Here is a 20,648-nt window from a genome sequence, read left to right as displayed (position 1 = left end):
GGGGTCTCCATCCCAACGTTTTCCGGTTTCGCAGCTGTTTTTCCGTCCCCGAGCGGGAGCTGCCGGAACAGGACACGCCGGGTGGAGTTTAAACTCCTTTCTTTTTAATTTTTTTGGACTTCTTGTAATCAGTCCCGTCCCCCCCCCACCCCCAGCCCACCCAACAAACCGAGCGGACATCCAGGGCAGGCATGAAAGGAAACCCTGAGTCTCTGCTGAGATCAGGGCTCGGCTGCTGAGCGGGGACACAGATTAGTCCCACAAAGTAGGGGGAGGTCCGGGGATCAGGAGGATTACAAAAACCTAATTCCTAGAAATTAGGCCCGGATTAACCTGCCTCCATTTACAGGCCCGCGTTTTATCAGAAGGTCTCTCCCTGTTTAGGGTTCCCCCCGTCTTTCACACACAAGCTGGTTTTGGAAGTGCCCTGAGCAAACTCAGCAGCAAAAAGGATCAGGGACCCTTCTCTGTTGCACCTCTCCTGGGACAAACCTGGGATTTTTCCAATTCTCCCCTAATGACAAAACATCTCACCATTTTCACACTTTCAAAGCCTAAAGATGTTTGTTTCTTGGAAAGTGTTTCTTCCTAGAAAGTCCTGGAACGTGAAAATTTTCTAGCGCCTCATCCTAAAGCACAGAGACCCATGCCCATCCTCCCCCCGGGGCAAAATCAGCACAGGCGATGTCCCCCTGGAGCTCCAAAACCCTCGTTCCTCACCCCAAACCACCCACCTGCAGAGACCAGCTGGGCACCTGGAGCAGGACAGCAAAGGCAGGAGCAGGGAGGAGTTTTATCCTGGGAGTTTCTGGCTAATTAAGGTATTTTGGTCTCAGCTGACTCCACTAAACACCAACTCCATCAGCTAACGGTGGAAGGCACTGTCTCGGGGCTGGAACCGCGGATGGCAGGTCTTCTCCTGAGAGAGCTCAATGGACCCGACCCCCTTTTCAGTAAGGAGTGCAGGTTTTAAGGAGAAAACAGGCAGGTTCTGCTTTGCCATGAGCTGAGTTGTCTTTGCACCGAGAGGGCTCACCTGGCCTGAGCGCAGCTGCCGAGCGGGGCTACGGGGGCGATCGCAAACCCGAAGCCTCATCCTCAGAATTTAAGTAAAATCCCAATAATCAGCGCGTGCAGGCAGAGCTCCGAGGGGCTGCACGTTAACCACGTCTGTGAGGTGCCTCGGTGGTTTTCTGGGAGGAGACGCTGCCAGGAGAGCTACGAAGCTCTTGGTGAGGACCAGGCTGGGTCTAGGGCACAATTTAAGGGTGAATCCAGCGTTACCGGACTGGAGCCGGGGGAGCTCAGCTGCCTCAGCCCAGGGCTTCACCTTAAGCCTCTTCCCAGCCCAATGGTGGGCGAAACTCCCCGTTTCTACACTTTTTTTTTTTTTTTTACAGTAACAGCACACTTTTTAACAAGCCAGATCTGCTGATCTCAGCCTGAGCTCTCTGCTCTGGGATGATGGGGGCCGGGACCGTGTGCCCGAGCTGCAGAGGGTGAGCTTTTTTACCTTAAAAACAAATGCCCATGAAAACAAGAGACCAGAAAGGTGTTTTCTAGCACTGAAACCCTTTCCCTCTTTCAACAGAAGCGGGAATGGTAGGGAACCCGACTGCCTGGGAAGGGCTCGACGTCAGGAATTCACCAGCTGCCTGCAATCCCCGAGGAGAGCACGCTTTGTGTCATACATCGCAAGCCACCGCTTTGAGTAAGAACAGCTTTAGGTGGCACCTCGGGGGCCTATGGGGCAGCGCACGGGTAGCTCAGCCCACCTGCGGCACCCCCCATCGGCCCCTAAACCCCCCCACAGCCCAGGCGCTGCGGGGTCCAGTTCTCATTTAACGATTAATATAGTTCAGAGTTTAAACTCGGGTCTAAAGCACATCGGACACCACAGGGACTCGTGTGCCCGGACGCCTGTGTCCTCCCAGGGAGACCTGAGCGCCGTTGGGGATTTGTGAGCAAAATTAATGTCTCCTTTGTTGGTTTTAAAGTACTGCAAACCAGGAACAACCAGAGATGACCTGTGCTGAAAAACAGCCTTCCAACAGCCAGATGGCAACGAGGACTCATTTCAGAGAGACACCACTCTCTAGAGGAACATCCGAATCAACAGGTAGTGCCTCAGATCTTACTGATCTTTTCCAGAGTAAGACACGTTGATGTTGGATTTGGGCACACGGCAAAAGGCACGAGACGAGGATTGAAGAGAATTTGGGTTTATCACGACTTGCCTTTTGTGGAGACCTCCGGCAAGGCCTGGGACCCTCCCCGCCGGTTTGCCCTTTGGAGCTTTGGGGCAGCAGGAGGGCAGTTGGGCTGCGGGGAGAAGGGCCTCAGGAGGCTCACCTGCCGTTCTCCCCATTCCACGTGTAAACCAGATGTTCCTACAAATATCATCATGGAAAAAACAACAGGAAAGGGCACCTGCTGCTCCTTCTTTCCTTCCACTGATCAAAACCCCTCCAAAAATGGGCATAAAACGTGCCACCGAACCTCTAATGGCAACTCGTAGCAAGATCAGCAGGTCTTTCCTTCTGGCGGCTGCAGCAGAGGAGGAACATTTTCACCTCCACCACAGTGCGGTGGGACTTCCTCCAGCCTGAGCGGCCAGGCAGCCCGGGGTACGTGAGCCGCCCCGGGGGAACGCAGCCGGGCAGAACCCACAGCCCAGAATAGGCGCCTGTGTCACCAAAACTGCATTTGAGGAGAGGAAAAAACCAAACCAACCAAGTCACAGAGGAAAAAGGTGTGACGGGGTGACAGGCGGAACGGCTGGTGAGCTCATGGTTGCGGGGAGGGGTTAATGCATTCCTCTAGGTACAGGTCAAACGAAAACGGGTTCCATGTGTGCGCCGTTATTCACCAGATCAATAAAAGACACACAGGTGACTGTTTTACAAGGAGGGAGAAAAATTATAGAGCTATAAAGAAAACCCACAAACATGATTTAAAGGGTGAAAGTTTTTGAGAAAGCCTTTAACGGGCAATCTCTGACACCTAGTCTAATGAGCTCGTCAGAAGTTAACAAGAGGTGGTTTGATTAATTAGCTTTAGAGGGAAGAAAAAAAAAAGCCTTCAGGGTAGGAAAAAGGCTCCTTGATTTGGCAGAGAAATACACTGAAACCCAGAATCTCTGGCTGGGGACAGGCCAGAAGATGCATTCGTGTCAAAGCAGCTCAGGTCACTCCAAAAGCGAAGGGAAACCCATCCACTGGGGGGGACGCCAGAACGGAGCTGGTGGTTTATGGGAGCCGGGCACCTCAGTGACAGAAACTCCTCCTTCAACACCAGACTCCACCAAGCACCACCACCGCAGCTGAACAATCCACCTCTCTTGATTGATAAAAATCTTGCAGTATTTTCCACAAGGCACACGAGGAGGCAGCACAGGAGGGAATATGGACCAACAGGGCACTCCTGTCAAGGGTGAGAGTGCCCGGAGCTGGCATCCCACCTCGACCATCACCTTCAACTCAACCCGCTTCAGCTGGCGACACAGACAGCTGTGGTAACATCTACTCAACTCCCCTTCTTTACCAAGAATTCACAGTTCTTTAACTAAGAACCAGAGGGAAGTGGTCTTGTCCTCAGCTACGACCCTCTTAAGTCCCCGGTCCCAGCACAGCAGGACTTGTCCTCAAGGCAAACCCCACTCGGAACCCAGAAGGCTGAAGAGGAGCGCAGATGAGGAACTCCTCCCACGCACCGTACCTCTGGGACCCGCTGCGCTACCCGGACCACGGGGCTGCCAAAAACAGAAGCTCAGACACCAGCACCTTCCCTCACTCAACTACAGGGCTCCGACTTGTCCAAGAGCTCTGCCTGGAGCGCTCTGGGGGCTCCACATCTGTGCCCACCCCCTCCGGTGGGAGGGTGCCTGCATTTACGGACAGTATCTGCATTAAAGCTCCAGAAGCAGATCTGGATCCAACTCTCCTGTTTAAAAACATACCTCCAGTGCTTGCAGCTGAGACAAATCCAAACCAAGAATCCGTGGGTTTCCAGAACAATTTATTTATCTAAGTCAGGTCCTCCGATAGTAGTAGTGTATACGTTGTGATAAACTGACACTGAGAAGATTTAACAATTTCTTCATTTAATAAGTGATTTTTCACTACATGGTATTGTACACTGTCATCTGTTCCAAAAAGATTAACAGTTTTTAAAAAACAAGATTCTGTGAGAGATTTATATAAACCGGTGATCAAGATCAACGCCTCTGGTTGGCTTATCAAGCTATTTTCTAGGTTTCTCTGTAGAACAAAGTCCTCAGGCTAAACCACAGAAGCCCGCTCGGGCAGATCTAGAACCATCTCCGTCACTCCCATCCTTCTGACACTGGCTGCCACAGGACTGATGTCCCTGTAAAACGGTCCACTTGATCCGACATACGGAAACTGTACAAAAACGTGTTTATTTTTACCAGGAATAAACAGCACAGCATTTCTACTTGCTATTTCAAGCCAGGGCTTCCTTTTGTCTCCAGGAGGAACGCGTGAACGGGAAGCCCTGACAGCTCTGTGTGGTGGGTCGTGTACAAACAGTTTTCTAAGCGAACTTTGGCTTCAGGAAAGAGACACAAACACTTAAAATAATGGCTTTAATTGTCATTTGAAGTATACGGAGGGGGATGCGTGTCTGAATTAAATATACATCATACCAGTGACGCTGGCAGGGTTGGAGGTTATTTCTAATGTTGACAGCAATAAAACTAACGTGTACATGACAAGACATTAAAAGAAAAGCAATCCCTTTAAAACAAAATTTAATGTAAAAAAAAAGTTCACAGTGGTTTGTATAAACAGTATGTAATTTCTGACAGTAACGAATTTCTACTCTCACAGCACACTAGTGCCCTCTTTAGATCCTAAAGAAGAAAACAAGCATTTACACTACTCATTGTACAGATTCAGAAAGTCAGTTGTACAATTACCCATAATGAGAGGAGGAGATGCTGTGGAGTGTACAGCTGTAACACCAACGAAAGGGGAGGTTAAAACTCTTTTCCTGGGAGGGAGAAAAGTCTTTCATTCGCTGTTACAACCAGCAAATGCCATTCATCAAATCAAAAGGAAAACCACAAACACGTTATCTATTTTGAGCAAGCTGAACGGTACACATTACAGTTTTAAAAATGGAGGTTATATACTATAATACAAGTCCCAACAAGGCAGCACCAAAGTGACTATTTCTTTGCTTGTTTTGTGATCATACCCCTGGGAGGCGTTACGGGTCTGCTGGAATTGGGCTTCTTTTTCTCTGCAGGTTTCAAAATCTGAAAAGATAGTTCAGTCATTTAGCAAAAAGTTTTAGCTTTCTGACAATCAAACAAGTAATTCACTAGTCAAGGCATTACACACGTCATCTGGACAAGTCATAAACGTGCCAGTAAGTAAATGTTTCCCACTCAGAGCTGTGACAGGGCCTACGATCGAGGAGCCCATGGCAATGGAACCAGGCTAACAGCTGACAGAGCTTTGCTCAGATGATTTAATTCCAGGGTGAAACAGTTTATCTACTCACACCAGCAAGGGCTTATCACAATTTTGAAGATGGGAGTGCAAACACAGCCCTGTCTACATGTGATACCTGTCAAGATCTATTTGAAACAAGCACCACTGCTTTGTAACAGTAAAGCATCAATTCAAAACAGAGCACATATGAAGTGTGACTACACTAACCAGGATATCTTATCTTCAGATACCATACCTGAAAAGAACACATTAGAGTTTCATCCACACTCATCATGGCACCCGCGTTATCAAATTCTCCACAGTAATTTGGGGCAGAAAAGAGAGTTACCAATTGCCTTTTTGCAAAAAACTCATATCCATCTTCAACAACCTTTAGAGAGAAAAGCAGAAATATCAGACTGGACAACTTCTTCCTGCCAAGGTGCAAAGCAGCTTTTACAGAACCAGCAGCTGAAAAACTGGCTACATCTAAGGAACATGAGTTCCAAACTTTTAGACCACAACAGGAAGACCATCGCAGGGCCCAGTTCAGCAACAGAGTCCATCAGCAATGAGACAAACAGGATTCTGCTAGATTCAAGACAATCTTGTTCAGGAATCAGAGCCTCAGTTTATATATATTAAAAAAATGTTCATTACAAGGGTTGTTAAACATTGGGATAAGTTGTTCAGAGATACTGGAATCTCAATCCTTGCAGATATTTAAAACTTGGCTGGAGAAGATCCTCAGCAAGCCAGGCTTACACTGGTTTGTCCTGTGTTGAGCACAGGCGTGTAGGGTTGGACCAGATGATCACCTCAGGTCCCTTTGAAACTGAATTATTTTGTGGTTTAATGTACAAAATTAAGATACCTGATGAGCTCTACATATGAGATCCAAATCATGTTTATGGAGAAACTTAGCAACCACTTCAGCACCAAATGTGAAGGACACTCCTCTGTCATTTTCACCCCATCCTAAGACATCCTTGTCAGGGTCAGACCACAAGAGATCACAAAGGAGACCTTGATCTGGTACATCAGTGGGGCGCATAATTCGTCTTATCTGTTCCATTGACTGAAGGTCTGGTGACAAACCTGTTCAGAGTCAAGACAGTGGCAGTTCACGTTTTAGTCCAACTTCGCTCTGCAAGACCCAGGTAATAATTCAAGGCAAAAATAATTTGTATTCACACTGATTCACCATTGCAATTTTACGTAGTTCAATGGCAATGTTAACTGACGTTTTCTTAATCCAGCATTTGTTTTAAAGCTTTTGTAACAGAAGACAAGTCACTTTCTGTAAGATTTACTGGAAGCAAGATAAGCAAAGCTATTTCCACATTTTACAGGATTACAATAATCTCACTGTAAGATTTTGCAAGTGACTGTTAAAAGAGCCGTTGAGTAAAGGACGCATTAATACTAGAAATCACAGGGTATGTTTATTTTAATGATCAGGCCTAGTAAGATGAAATACAGTATCAAACAGACCTCTACCATTTTTCACAGATATGTCTCCCTGGGCAACTGTAATTACTTGCAAGTGATAGAATATTTAAGGTGCAATATGTATTTTAGTACTTTGAAAAGTTGCACGAAGCAGGTATCACACAGCACACCAGAGCCAATTGCTACAAATGAAACTCTAAACCCATCAGGTTGAACGGGGCTTTCAGCAACCTGATCTAGTGAAAGATGTCCCTGCCCAAGGCAAGGGGGATTCAACTAAATGATCTTTAAAGGTGCCTTTCAACCCAAACCATTCCATGATTCTATGAAAATGTATGTTTTCGGAATGTACAAAAAACTCCTACTCATATAAGTCTAAAAAACCTGCAAGGATTCTTTACTCAAAAGGAGAAGCTATTAAATATGCCTTTTGGTATAAAAGGAAAAGCAGATCATTGCGTGTGAAGTTACAAAACTACCAGCTCAATGATTCACAAAACTGACACTAAATAAACTCAATCCCACCTCAGAGAAAAATCCCTACTGTTTTGAAGCTTCAGCAACATAAACACGAAATTGCCAGGACTGATACCAGAGTATTACAGTTTCTCAAATAGAATCACAGAATCGTCTAGGTTGGAAGGGACCTTTAAGATCATCAAGTCCAACCATCAACCTAACTCTGATAAAAAAACCAAAAGAAAACCATACAAAAAAACCAAACCCAAATAACAACTAAGGAGCCGTTACTTACCCCCATGACAGCAGAATATCTTCTCATCCACAATAGCTGCAATTGGTAAACAGTTAAAACAGTCTGTGAAGGTTTTCCACAGCTTAATGTTGTATCTCCTCTTACCTAGAAGACATTTTGGAGAAAAGCATATTGACTGTTTTTTCTAACACAACTACAATCAAACTAACATGGCTGCCTTATTACTAAGGCTTCCAATAAGTTAGCATTAAAGCCTATACACAATTTATCTTCTCTGATATCCGATGACACACTTTACTGCTTATAAGAAAGTTGCAAGGGTATCTCTCAGTGCGGATGCTCTGAAGTGGCTCTGAGGAAAGCACAAGTCTGTTCAACAGAACGACATTCCACTGTTGGCAGCCAGACTCTTCAGTCCCAACTCTGCTTTGGAAAATTACCCCTTGGAGAATTTGAGCCATTTCAGAAAGTCCTGCCATTTGCTGGGTTCTTTTTTTCAGCAGAAGAGAACAATTCTTGGAAAGCACATTTTCTTTAACCTTCTGCTAGTGCTTTACCACACAAAGTCTCTCTCTAGGCAAAGAAAGAGGACTGAAAAATGAAACTGCTACACTTTTACTTTCAAAGGGACTCTCCCAACAGATATGAACCCTGAACATATTTGTGATATATGACTAAGCCTGTGATTAATCTCTGAGGAGTCAACTCTGAAATACCACATGTCTTTGTTTCCTTGCTGAAGGAGAACAAGACATGGAGAGCACATCTTGTAAGCTACAAGGCAAGTATGTCCCAGAACACAAGTTTTGAGAATGCTTCAGTGCACAATACATTTAACAGTTTAATCTCCTCTACTTTATCTGGATTTATTAAGTCACACCTTTTGAAACATGAACATATACTTCTACTTCACAGCTAAATTACTTGTTATACCAGGGTAAGGTCTATGTATAGTCTCCATCACGAGAGACCGTAACGCACTCTGCAGTGACAGAGCTGCTGCATTAACTGCGTAGCAACACTGCGTTTCTTCAAAAGGAGTGCTCATGGTGCCAAATACATACAAGAACATTTCTTCATTAAAAGGGTGACGCACCGGTTCAAGTAACAACTTCTACAGCTGAAGCCACCTACTGAAAGAGCAAGTATCTGGTGCTCAATCCAAGCACACATCGCATAGGTTTCACACATGCTTTGCCCCGTTTAGCAAAGGAAATATTATTGGTTTTGGACAAAGCAGCAGCACACAGCACAGCAGGACTGCATCCAGAGAAGTCTTTTTTTTTTTTTTTTTTTTTTTTAACATTACAAAGTTACAGGTCTTAATATGAAGTAGATTGCAAGCACTGTAACATAACCACAGTAAAGCCCAGCCCATTCTCCAAGTTAAAACACAAGTATATGTCATCATCATCATCCCTCAGATGAAAGAAACAGAGGTGAGCTTTTGTAAAGCACATCAAATAAAACTGTCTCATCAGATGACCATATATGAACAGCTTCAGCAGCCAATAAATAAAATTATCCACTTGCATGCTGCTTTGTACTGTGAGGATTGTACTCCAAAAGGATCAGGGAAAGGACACATTTCCCTCAGCCCTATAGGCTAAGGGCCCCCCTGAAGTGGGCAAAGGGAACTGCAAGTTAGGAAAGAATCACCTAACACTGCAGCACTAGCGCCTCCTACCCTGCTTTCCCAAGCCAAACACATCATCTGTACTACTTACATTCATCGTAAAATCCATAAATTCTATTGATGCTGGCACATTCATGGTTCCCTCTGAGGAGGAAAAAATTCTCTGGATATTTAATTTTGTAGGCCAATAGAAGACAAATTGTTTCTAAAGACTGTTTTCCTCTGTCAACATAATCACCGAGGAACAGGTAATTGCTTTCTGGTGGAAAACCTCCATATTCAAAGAGTCGCAGCAAGTCATAGTACTGTCCATGGATGTCACCTGTAAAGAGTATTCAGAAACAACATGTAAGTGACCCTTGCCACATTCTTTGGTTGATTCTAGAGAAAGAATAGAAAGAAAAAAGCTTGCAGTTAGATACTGCCTACAGCATACTTCAAAATTACAGTTTATCTTTACGTATATAAAATGATCACACTCTGAAGTTTGACATTATGTAATGCAATGGTTAACTGCACTAAGAGGAAGTATGTAGCTACTTAAAAATATTCACATGCATGTAAAACAAAATCAAGATTTCAAGAACCCAACTGCGTGTTCAAATGAAAATCTGACACCTGCTTAAATCCTTTACTTGACTAGCGGCTGTGAGATCAGAAACCTTTACCTCATCCTTGGTATTTCCACACAACATTAGTAATACTGGTGGAAAACTGACCACTTGGGGAACTTGCTTTCCTTTGTACCACCTCTGGTGTGCTCTTGAAACACTTAGTCATTCAAACTCTAGCAGTGAAGTTGTATCAAAAATGAAATTGTAATTTCTGCCTTTGATTTACATCATGGTTTTGCTTCTGACAAGCAGAACACTAAATCATGGTTTTAGACTACCAACGTTATAAATACTGAACAAGCTACTGTAATTTCAAGTAAATCCTCAGTGTTAGAGTAGGATAAGATACTGTTGGAAGCTTTTTAAAGTGCATTTATTGAAGCTTTTATTTTTATATTCTTCATTCTTTTAGCATAACTAGACATGTATGTGTGTGCAAAATGAGCACCACTATGTACAAGAATGGTGAAACCAAACCAGAAGGTAATTCCAAGAAACAGTACAGAATGTAAGTTTCCAGCAGGATTTTAGAATATTGTCAAAGCACTGTTCAACTCTGAACAGCAGCTACAATAAGCTCCTGTGGTTCTCCTTTGTTTCCTCTTGTTCGGTCATAACTGGAACAAACATTATTTCATTGATACAAAAACTCCTTTCCAAAGCTTCATGTGAATCCCTTCCCCAAGGGACCTGGTGAAACTGGATGCGTTACTTTTTCGCCTTGAATTATTTTGGTCCCCACTGCAATTCCCGTGTTTGTTACCTCCTCCTCAACTCCTCTGCCCTAAGCATCCAGCAGGGTTTCATTTTCCCTTTATTTATTAGTTCCACTGTTAATAAGTGAGAGTAGCATCTGGCATTTGTTCTCTGCTTAAGGTCTGCATTTACCTGACACCCCCGCGCCCCCAAGCATGAAATCATAACCACGGTACTCACCACATATTTTCAGTGGAGCTTCAAGTTCTAGTAGAATAGGCTGACTCAGAAAGATTTCTCTGGATTTCAAGCACAGTCCTCTAATTTCATTCTCTTGAAGTTGGACATTTTTGCCTGGTTTTGATCCTCGCACTGTCAGGAGGAGTCAGAAGTCAGTTGTCAAAATCAACAACATCCCTAGTGTTATTTTAAGAGCCTGACTAAATACCCCTGTAATACAGAATGAGAAGATAACAGGGTAGTATCAGTCTGCTGAGGTGAAACTGCGCTGCCATGTTAGCAGAGAAAGGGTAGCGTGTTCTGCTTCAGTTGTATGTTACTTTCATTTAACAGAATCCGTGGCTCAACACTTCCCCCGTTAAATGTCACATTTTAAATAGCATCAGTTTAGTTCTATTTACTTATAAAACCTATCTTGGACAATGTGACTATATATATATATTTTTTTTTTATGAAGCAGTTATACACTTGTTCTCTGGAAAGCTGTCTGAACTTGACAGCAGGAAGTCTCCCATTTAATCATCACTATCATAGCTCAGCTGTACAAGCGTCCAGAAAACTATCATATAACCTTGCCCAAGACAGTATCTGAACAAACAAGACTACAGTACCAATAAATACTGTACTGCCCCATTCCACACTGCCGTTAGCAAACAGGGAAGAAAAATAAGGATATCATTAGAAGGTCAGAACTATATGTAAGGAAACATTTTTGGATCACAAATGAAAAAACACCTCTCATCATTACCTTTGAGCACATCAAAAGACAAGCTAGTAGAGATCTCCCAGCCTCCAGACCACCCTCCTCCCCAGCCCCACTCCCTCAAACTCCCCTCCTTCTTTATTACTGCTTCCACCTCTCCCACTGCAACAATTCACAATAGTTGGTTCCCTCCAATATCCATCAAAGCTTTCTTTCCTAGGCTGGATATGCAGACAAGGACACCAGCTTGGCCTGAACAAGTTTCTACAGCACCAGCACAGCTTTCCCTCCATTTATCTACTCATACACCACACCCCCCTCTCCCCAATTTCTGTTGCCTAGAAATACAAATGGCAGCAATTCTGTAACTACAGCTAAATTGCAAGCAACAGCATTTATCAGGGTTAAGATAAGACTAAATAAAAAACTGTGATTATGCCATTACTAGTGAAGCTGCTTATATTTTTATTTCATGTCAAAACCACTGACAACATAGAGCACTGATAAGGTTGAAGCAAAAACCCTTTAGCAAATTCCAGTAAGATTATGGAGTAAGAGCAGTCATCTTCTACAACATAACCCATTGGTTTAGCTGCATCAAAGCCAAATGACCTCAGAACTTTAGCCTCAGATGCCTGGAAACACTCCGACACCACCTCCAGAAGCAAAATCACTACACTGGTAACGTTGCCAGTTAGGTGACTTACTGTGTCCAACTCATAAGGCATTGAGACTGAAGAATATATGCTCTTATCCAAAAAAGCTTCATCTTTAGATGCAAAAAACACAAGCTCCACATCCTTTCAAATGCAAGAACCTATGCAATATTAACTTCCTAAGTTCCTAAATTACCTTTTAAATACCATTTCAGTCTAATTCTCTTGATACTGTTTAACCTCAGAATGAGATATTTGGAAGGTACAGATGACTCTAATCTCTGTACTGTCACTGTGGGCCTTGCACTGTATGAAATCAAGAAGTGAGAACTCCAGCATGAAAGGATGGGGCAGGGGCAGGCTCTGGGCATATTTTAGGAAAAGAAAGAACAAAAACGGTTGCGTTGCAAAGGGATTAGAGTTTCTCATTAACACAGTTTCCTACTTTTGTGCAATCCTCTAATCAAGAGTAGAAAACATCGTTCAGTCAGCATGCATCTTATCTAGATCAGGAATAAAATGATTGTGTAATATCCATCCATAAAATCAAGTGTCATTGGACACAATCTCTACCAGTACTTACAGTTTTACAACCAAGCATACTTCATACTGACTCCCATAGGCCCTAGTCCTGGTGGCAAAGGCTGCCGTACAGAATCATTGACAATATCCTAAACCACAGAAGCTTTCTTCAAACTAGCTTCAAAATTAAACTTTAGTTCAAATTACAGTGCATACTGACAGTGACACTAAGTTAACTGTAGGTCAAAAGTCATGGCTTTAATAATGTTATCTTTCAAGGAATACATGTTCCTTTATTATTCACTGCCTATGTATTATCACTCAACACTGACATTACATGGCAACACTGGAATTACCACTAAATTTCATGTCTTCCATTAAAATATTCGAAGTAATGAAGCGTAGAAATGAAAGTTAAATCTTTGTCACAGCAGTTTATCACGCATGAAGCTTTTCATCCATACAGTAATTTTTTCATCTATACAGTAATTTTCTGAACACTCCTGAGCAATGAGCAAGTTACTCAAAACGCCAAATATCCAGAAGCAATAAAGAACAGAAATTTATAGAATAAAGTAATCAGTTGGCTGAATTATAAATGTTAAATTTTCCCCTACAATTCACCTTTGTTTTTGAGATAATATAATATACTTGCATTTAGTTTTCTGAGAAGCCAAAAACAAATCTAACTTTCCATGATTTGGTCTTGTTAGAAATTGCTAAAACCAAAACCTGTATCTCACATCCATAAATTGAGAAGTATAAAAATTATACAGACTACGTAATGCACTGAGTCACTAAAGCTCATGAATAAAGCATATGCATTCATTTTTGCTGAGGATTAAATGAAAATCTGAAAACCGACTGTTTCAGATACAAATTTCTTATGTTTCCCCAATACATTTTCATTGAACCAGGATAATCTTCATGCAGGCTTAGTCATCTGCTTGTAGAAAACCCTGACAAGATAAAATGATGCTTTGTTGCAGTTCACAAACTTGCTAGCACGGATACCAGAAGGATGAAAGAAGAACAGGACAATCTGATTCACTTCTGTCACACGCTGCCTGCCAATGACATTTTGACCACTTTCATCCAACATGGAACTGGCACAGAAGAAATGAGAGTGTTCAGTTTCTTCTAACGTTGACCTATATAGCCCAAAATGCTGGAAAAAATATTTTTGGCTTTAGAAGAATCAAATATGCAGAAGTGCATGTTGGTTTGAGAAATCTATATTTTTAGTGCAAGGATTTTCTCATCCACAATGAAAGAGCTGGCAAGGAAATGCAGGATGTTCAGTCTGAATGACTTCTTAAAAGGTTTCTCTGAGTCTTCAAGTTTTAGTCCACTAAGAAAGGCAAAAATAATATACTATGAAAAATGTGGTGTTTACAGTTTCTTTTCTCTGCTTTGGACCAAAACAAGGCAGCTTGTAGAGATCAGACACTACAAAACTAATTGGCATCTTGGTCATAAAGTCCAAAGAGCAGCTCAATAGTACTGTACATTCACATTTGTTCTTTCAATGCATAAAAAATAACCTCTCAGAATTGACAGTCTGGAACTGACGGTGGAACAAGCTAAAGATTAATCAGTTGAGGAAAAAAGTCAGCCCATTTCAAATAATATTTTATTTATGTCTTGTCTCAACATACTGCTGCACTATTTCCAGACAGTAATATATTCCCATCCTCTTTTATGCAGAGATGCTCCTGTTCTTAGAAAACATTTTTTGAGAGCTTGAATTTCAATGTCCAGCCTGGGCAGTCTTCTAAGACATAAAACCTTCTCCACTGTACAAGTATGAGAAGTTTTGGAAAAATAAGCTCTCCACTGGATGGAAAAGACTATAGAAAAGATCCCTCCCTGGAGCCTGGAAGATCTCTGCAGAGATACTGACTTGAACATAGGTTCCAACTACAAAAATTAACATTGCTTTCCAAGACAAGGAGGAAAACTGCTGGAAAGCAACAACAGACACCAACTCTAAAATGAAGGCGCATTATGAAGAGAGGTGAGTGCAGTGCGACAGCCGCCCAGCAGAGGGGGAAAAGGAAGTAAAAGGAAGAAGAGCAAGACCTGAAGAGCACCCCTGTCACTTTGGTGCAAACAGAGCTAGTACAAAGCTTAGCTGCAGCTGCCAGGAGTTAAAAAACACTGCTTGACATCCAGGACAACTTTTATACATTTCTTTGTGAAGGACAAGTGGGTCAAGAACTGTGGGATCTGCAACATAAAACAGACGATCACATGCACATAGAGTACAAGGGACATCTACACCACGTCCCATCACTAGCATTTCCCAATGGTCAGTTTGGTGCCACACAATCCTTTAACTATGCTATTACAAAACTGAGTATGTTAATTCATTCAAGGTTAATATGGAAAGAATGAATACTTAGGAAAGTATTAAAAAATAGCAGAATATTCAAAAATATCAGAAATTTCAGTGATCCAAACACCTCATTTTCCTTCAGTATTGCATTAATAGAAGTAGTTGTAATGCTGTCAACTGAAGTGGGCAGAACCAAGTTCTTGTACAGAAAATGTTTTAAAAAAAATAGTCTATCAGCAGGTCAGTTCATTTTTTGGCTGATTAAACAAGTCTCCCAGTTCTACCATATTTTACGTTCAGATGTCTGCAATCCTAGAGACACTTCCAAAAATACTGCAGGTTGTTTTTAATCTTGTTTTTAGCAGTTCCTGATGACAGTTTCACATTCAGTTTTGCACCACAGGCACAAAGGGAATAAATAACTTGAAAGTGGTTGATGTAAAAAAGGCTTTACTTCACTGCAGGCATTACCAACTTTGATCAGATCATTTCAAATTCAAAACTGAAACTGAAAAGCAACTCCTCAGTGCCCAAGCCTCTAAAAAGAAAAAGTTCTAGTCTACTTTTTAGTATGACAGAAGTTCACAGCAGCATTATCAAACAGAAAATTCTGCATGACTGTAAAATTTTCATCCTGTAACATAATTCCACACTGGAGAGAGCTTCGTAGCAACAGGTCCTCACACTGATCACAAACACTCGGAGATGACAAATTCCTCCACTTCACTGACTGGGCAACAAACACAGAATTTAACTGACTTATCTGAATCCACAGCAGTGATCGGAAACTAATCCTTGTCTTCCAAATGGAGAGCTCGTATTTCCCATTACTAGAAACTGCTGCAACACAGCAGGAAACAATTAATATTAAGCTACACAAACTATGGAATATTATATGGTTTGAGGTCAACAAGTACTGTTTGTCTATTAGAAACTTTATCACAGTATCCCAAATAATCAACAAGTGAAATCTTACCACATTTCAGATCAACGTCTGTGAGAATCACTTATCTCAGTATATGAAGCTATACAGAAAGCAAGCCTTCAGACCCAATCAATGCTGTATTTAGCAGAAAGGTGAAAAAAAAATAATCAGAACTGCATTTGTAAGAAAGTTTTCTCTGTTGTCAGCAGAAGTTTATCCATACTCTTTGACTCAACTATTTTAATAACTCTTTCCCCATTTAAAGCAAATTAAGAGAGAATATCTCCTTGACAGCTATACAACAGGCTTTACCGGGAATAGAAATCTGTGGGTGTACAAACAGCAAAGTTTGAGGATTTGGAGTCTTTTTGCTGATTTTAGCGCACTAACCAGGATTTCAGCTTCCAGAATGGCTACCACCATTCTAGCCTCACATGGCTTTATCCAAAGTAGCCTCCATTCATTACTTAGTTTTCCATTAATAGTGTCTGAAGCGGCTGCAGCACAGAAAAGATTTTCAGAAACATATTTTAACTTGGGTTTCACTTATGTATGTTGAAATTGTGTTATTTTACCATGTTATTTATCATTACCATGGTAAGACTAGTACATTTCGATCTTGTTTTCTAGATACATTACTATGAGCTCCATTTTCAAATGAGACCCTACTTAGCAGTGAAAAGCTGCCAATGCAGTAGATAAAGGAAACTGATAAGGGGCTTAAGTTATAGGAACAACATCTGACATGACACGGAAAGGAAGCCATGCTCACACTCGGGGAATCTCAGGATTTGTCACTCATTCTTTGCCCGGAGCTGAGCAGGAATGCTGCCATTTCCTGGAACCCTTTCCATGACCATGCCACTGATTTTTCATCTCACAGGGAGCTTTTCTAGCATCTTCTTGTCTACTTGCAGTTTTCGCTTAGCAGCCACGCTCAGAACCACGAAGTTACTGTCTACAATACTCCTCCAAGGAGGAGAGAAATTTGGTCTCAGATTTGCCCCTTCTTATTCCTCAGCAAAGTGAGTTAGTTCCATAAATATTTGAGCCTTTGTCCACTATCAAAGACACTTAGGAAATATTTCAATTCACATTGCAGGATGCTGTCATTTACTATACTCTAGAAGCCTTATTTTTGTGAAAAAATGTTGTTAGTACAGTTACTAAAAGTGACAAAATTAGACAACCTATACTCATGAAATTGTTCCTAGCAGAACACAACCCTTATTAGTAAAGTAACAAATATAAATTCGATTACAGCAAAAAACCATCAGTATGTTCAATGTTTTCACTGAAAGTTTTTCCAAGGTTAACAATGTTACTGAAAAATGGTTTTTGTGACATTTCAATGCCAAATGGCTCTGTACTATAAACATCTGGAACAAGAAAGGCTCTTCAAATATTTACCTTAGAGTGAGAAGCTAAATATATACTACTGGGCCTTTTCAAGAATGAAATAGTAATTTCAGCTAGCCTAATCTGGGTGGAAGAGTACCAAATATTTGGGGGAAAAGCAAGAATAATGTTATTTCATCAGAGAAGTCAATGTAGAAAACAAGTAAAAACCCCCCTCACAAATACATTATTAATACCCTATGTTAAGAACAAAAGCGAGAGTAATTTATTATTCACCCTTGAACCACTTTGCTTTACCTCAACCGTTACACTAGATTCACTACCGGCGTAGCTCTCTGGTCTCTTCCATCAGTGCAATGCTAAGGCATGTTATAAAACACAAATACCTGCTTAACCATGTTTTCTCATTGATTTGAAATATTTCATCAAGTATCTCCTTAATTACCTTTAAAAAGGAAAGGATAACATCCCCTGTTCATATCATTTGCATTTTACTAGCAAAATCACCTGAAGTTAACTGTTACAAAAATATGCAAGTATACAGTTTAAAGACAGCTGTAATGGAATGAATTTCTTTAAAAATTAAAGCTTGCACAAAGATTTGGGCAACTCAGTTTGAGTAAGCTGATTATTAAAACAGATTTTGCAGTGTTTTCATGCTTAAGTACGATTTTAATCTGTGTGCAACCTTGTCTGAAAAGCGTGTAACTTGAAACAGAGTTCTGGTACAGGCACACCAGACTTTGTATAACTAATACTCTGCAGTTGTTCTACCAGAACCACACTGAAAAATAATTTCTTTTTTGCTCCAAATCTAAATAGGGTGAGTATCCTTACACTTACTTCAGGTATTTTTTTCCCTCCATTTAATACCATGCAGATCTCCACCTTAGAAGTTCAGTCCTGTCACCTATGTAGCCAGACTGTAATAATTTCAGGGAAAGGATGAGTCAAGTACATTTTAAACAACCAAAGCGAATGGCATTTGCACAGCAATTCCCACAATTTAGCACTGTATCAAAAACGCAGTGTTTGATGTATCATTTTGCCCTTTCTGGAAAAAAAAAAAAAAGTATAAAAATGACAGACTGCCACAAAGGTCAATCATTACTCTGTCTGGCAAAAATGTTTATAATAGACATTTAATAAGCCACAAAAAAAATGCACTAGCATAGGTCACTAACATTGGTAATTGTTTTAAATATTGAAAGACAATCGCTGCCTCAAGGAATCCAAAATCCCAGCTGAAATGTCAATAAAGAAAAAAATTTAATTTCAGTTCTGGCAGCTGATGCAACCTCAGGTAATATCTTTAGTTGCATGAACCATCTCTGAAAAGATCTTGTCAGAAAACCTTTTGAAGCCTGATTTACGAACTCTCATCTCTTCCAAACGTGTAATACGGGTATAAGCCGGGTAAGAATGTAACATATTGACACAGTACATCTTACTACTTTTTGAAACTTTAAACAAGAGAAATAATTCAAAATCATTCAGATCTCTTTCTAGGATTATCTTATTCCATGTTTTTGATATTAAGCGCTTTGACTTCGAGAAAATTGCACTATTAACACTAGGGGAAATCAAGTAAAAATTGTAATACCTGCAGTAAAGCTGAACATGCATTAATATGTCACCAAACACATGACACACAGGAACTGACAACTACAAATTGTACTACTAGAGTTTCAGGAAAATCGTGGTCTGCATTTATGAAGGGAAGCCTTTAAATAATTTAAACCTGGGCAGTTTAAATTGGTAACAGGCAAAATCCAAAACGGATCAGAGGAAAAGCCCTATTTACTTTTACTTATTCTAGTTCAATAATCCCATAATACATCTACAGGATTTTTAGCTCCAAATAATTTCTAGAGTAGCACTATTGTTCCTCTGCCTGACCTTTTGCTTTCCAAGCCATTACACAAGCAAAATCTTGTAAGAAGGAAAGGATGTAATATCACTGAAAGACATTTCTTCACCATTTCTCTCAGCAACATCTCAGATGACTTTGTGCCAAATGGAAAAAAGTTAAATCCCTGACCAAGCTCTTCAAGCCTAAATCCAGATGAGATGCCTGCCCTGACATATGTGAAACGAGGCTGAATTGGGGTAGCTTCCTTCTCTGAATAATTATGATTTTCCTTGATGCCTGCAGGAAAATTTATCATTGGTGACTTCTCAGCCTTTTGCCCTAAAAAAGATCAGTCGACAATTCTGGTCCGGCACTGACCCCTGCAACCGAAGGGACGATGCTGAAGACACCCCCTGCAACTTCTAAGCCTTCGATTTAGAAACTCCCATGCAACTCGCTTCAACCCAAAGCACTAACAATACAAGACAATAAGCCCTTCCACAGACTGTCTGAAACACCAAAACCCAACCCTCTATTCGCACCTAAGAAGCCACCATATGTTACGAATTAAAAGCCAAAGTCCTATAGTAGCATTAATGCAAGCAGCCCATCAAAGCTAAAACCACAGCATCCTGAAACCCATGCAAGTCTCCTCCCGACTTTCTGAAAAGCTGCCTCAGCAGACTCTTTAAACACGCTAGGTCTTATTTCCAGAGCCCTACGTCTACCCAGGCAAGCACAGACCCCACGTGCATGTGTGGAAGGCAAGAGAACACCCCAGGTTTTTTTAAAACCCTTTCCTACGAAAAAAGTACTATATTAAGCATCTCCTTAGCGCTGCATGGGAGAAGGAGGGCAGCCGGCTGGTCCCAACACTGCACCGGGAGCGCAGAGGGGATCAAAGAGCAGGAAGAGCTCGGAAACACAGGGGCTGAGGGACAAGTCGGGGCTGAAGAGCAGAGCCGCCCGGGCTGGCGGCGGAGGCGAGCCCCGGGAAGACAAAGCACCTCGGCGCCCCTCCATTTTGGTCCCCCCCGACCCCACCGGGCGGGCAGGACGCGGTGCATCCCCCGCGGCGGTGGCTGAGGTGGGACCACGGAGGCGCCGCGCGGGCGGGCTCCCGGGCACCGGCCCGGCCGCCACCCACCCCACGGCCACCCGCCCCGTGCCTTCCCCGACCCTCACCCTCCAGCAGCCGTTGGATGATGCTGTCGATGTTGAGCTTGTCTATATCCGCCATCGCCTCTCAGCGGCCGGGCGGACCCCTCCCCGCGGCTCCCCTCCCTCCGCTCGCTGCTTGGCCGGCCCGACTTCTCTCCTCGTTCTGTCTCGTTTTTCCCCTGCCTCCTCTCCTCCCCGCTCTCCTTCTTCCCTCTCTCTCTTCCCCCCCCGCCCCCCCCTCGACCGCCGGTCTCAGCAGAGACCCAGCACTGAACAAAATGGCCGCCGTCTCCTCAGCGAGCTCGGCCGGCGCACGGATA

At 42.3% G+C, this 20,648-nt stretch overlaps 1 protein-coding gene across 1 annotated transcript; it reads right to left on the bottom strand.

Annotated features, from left to right (window-relative positions):
* Positions 1–4,001: 4,001 nt before the first annotated feature.
* PPP1CC (protein phosphatase 1 catalytic subunit gamma) lies at positions 4,002–20,407 on the bottom strand. The gene is made up of 7 exons (XM_074159305.1): positions 20,353–20,407; positions 10,813–10,944; positions 9,354–9,584; positions 7,666–7,770; positions 6,334–6,557; positions 5,716–5,850; positions 4,002–5,281 (listed from the first exon to the last, which is right to left on the bottom strand). The coding sequence occupies exons 1-7, from the start codon at positions 20,405–20,407 to the stop codon at positions 5,192–5,194; spliced, it is 972 nt and encodes a 323-aa protein (XP_074015406.1). The 3' UTR covers positions 4,002–5,191.
* Between the last annotated feature and the right edge of the window lie 241 nt (positions 20,408–20,648).

The sequence above is a fragment of the Numenius arquata genome, chromosome 16 (assembly GCF_964106895.1).
Source record: "Numenius arquata chromosome 16, bNumArq3.hap1.1, whole genome shotgun sequence".
NCBI classification, from domain to species: domain Eukaryota; kingdom Metazoa; phylum Chordata; class Aves; order Charadriiformes; family Scolopacidae; genus Numenius; species Numenius arquata.
This window is presented reverse-complemented; position numbering and strand designations above follow the sequence as displayed.

What these genes read in the sequence shown, in the direction of transcription:
- PPP1CC (XM_074159305.1), bottom strand. Translation starts at nt 20,407, where the DNA reads ATGGCGGATATAGACAAGCTCAACATCGACAGCATCATCCAACGGCTG. An exon ending in TCATATGTAGAGCTCATCAG is followed by an intron (nt 5,851 to 6,333) that starts GTATCTTAATTT and finishes TTCTCTCTAAAG; the next exon opens with GTTGTTGAAGATGGATATGA. An exon ending in CTCTAATGTGTTCTTTTCAG is followed by an intron (nt 5,282 to 5,715) that starts GTATGGTATCTG and finishes CTATCTTTTCAG; the next exon opens with ATTTTGAAACCTGCAGAGAA.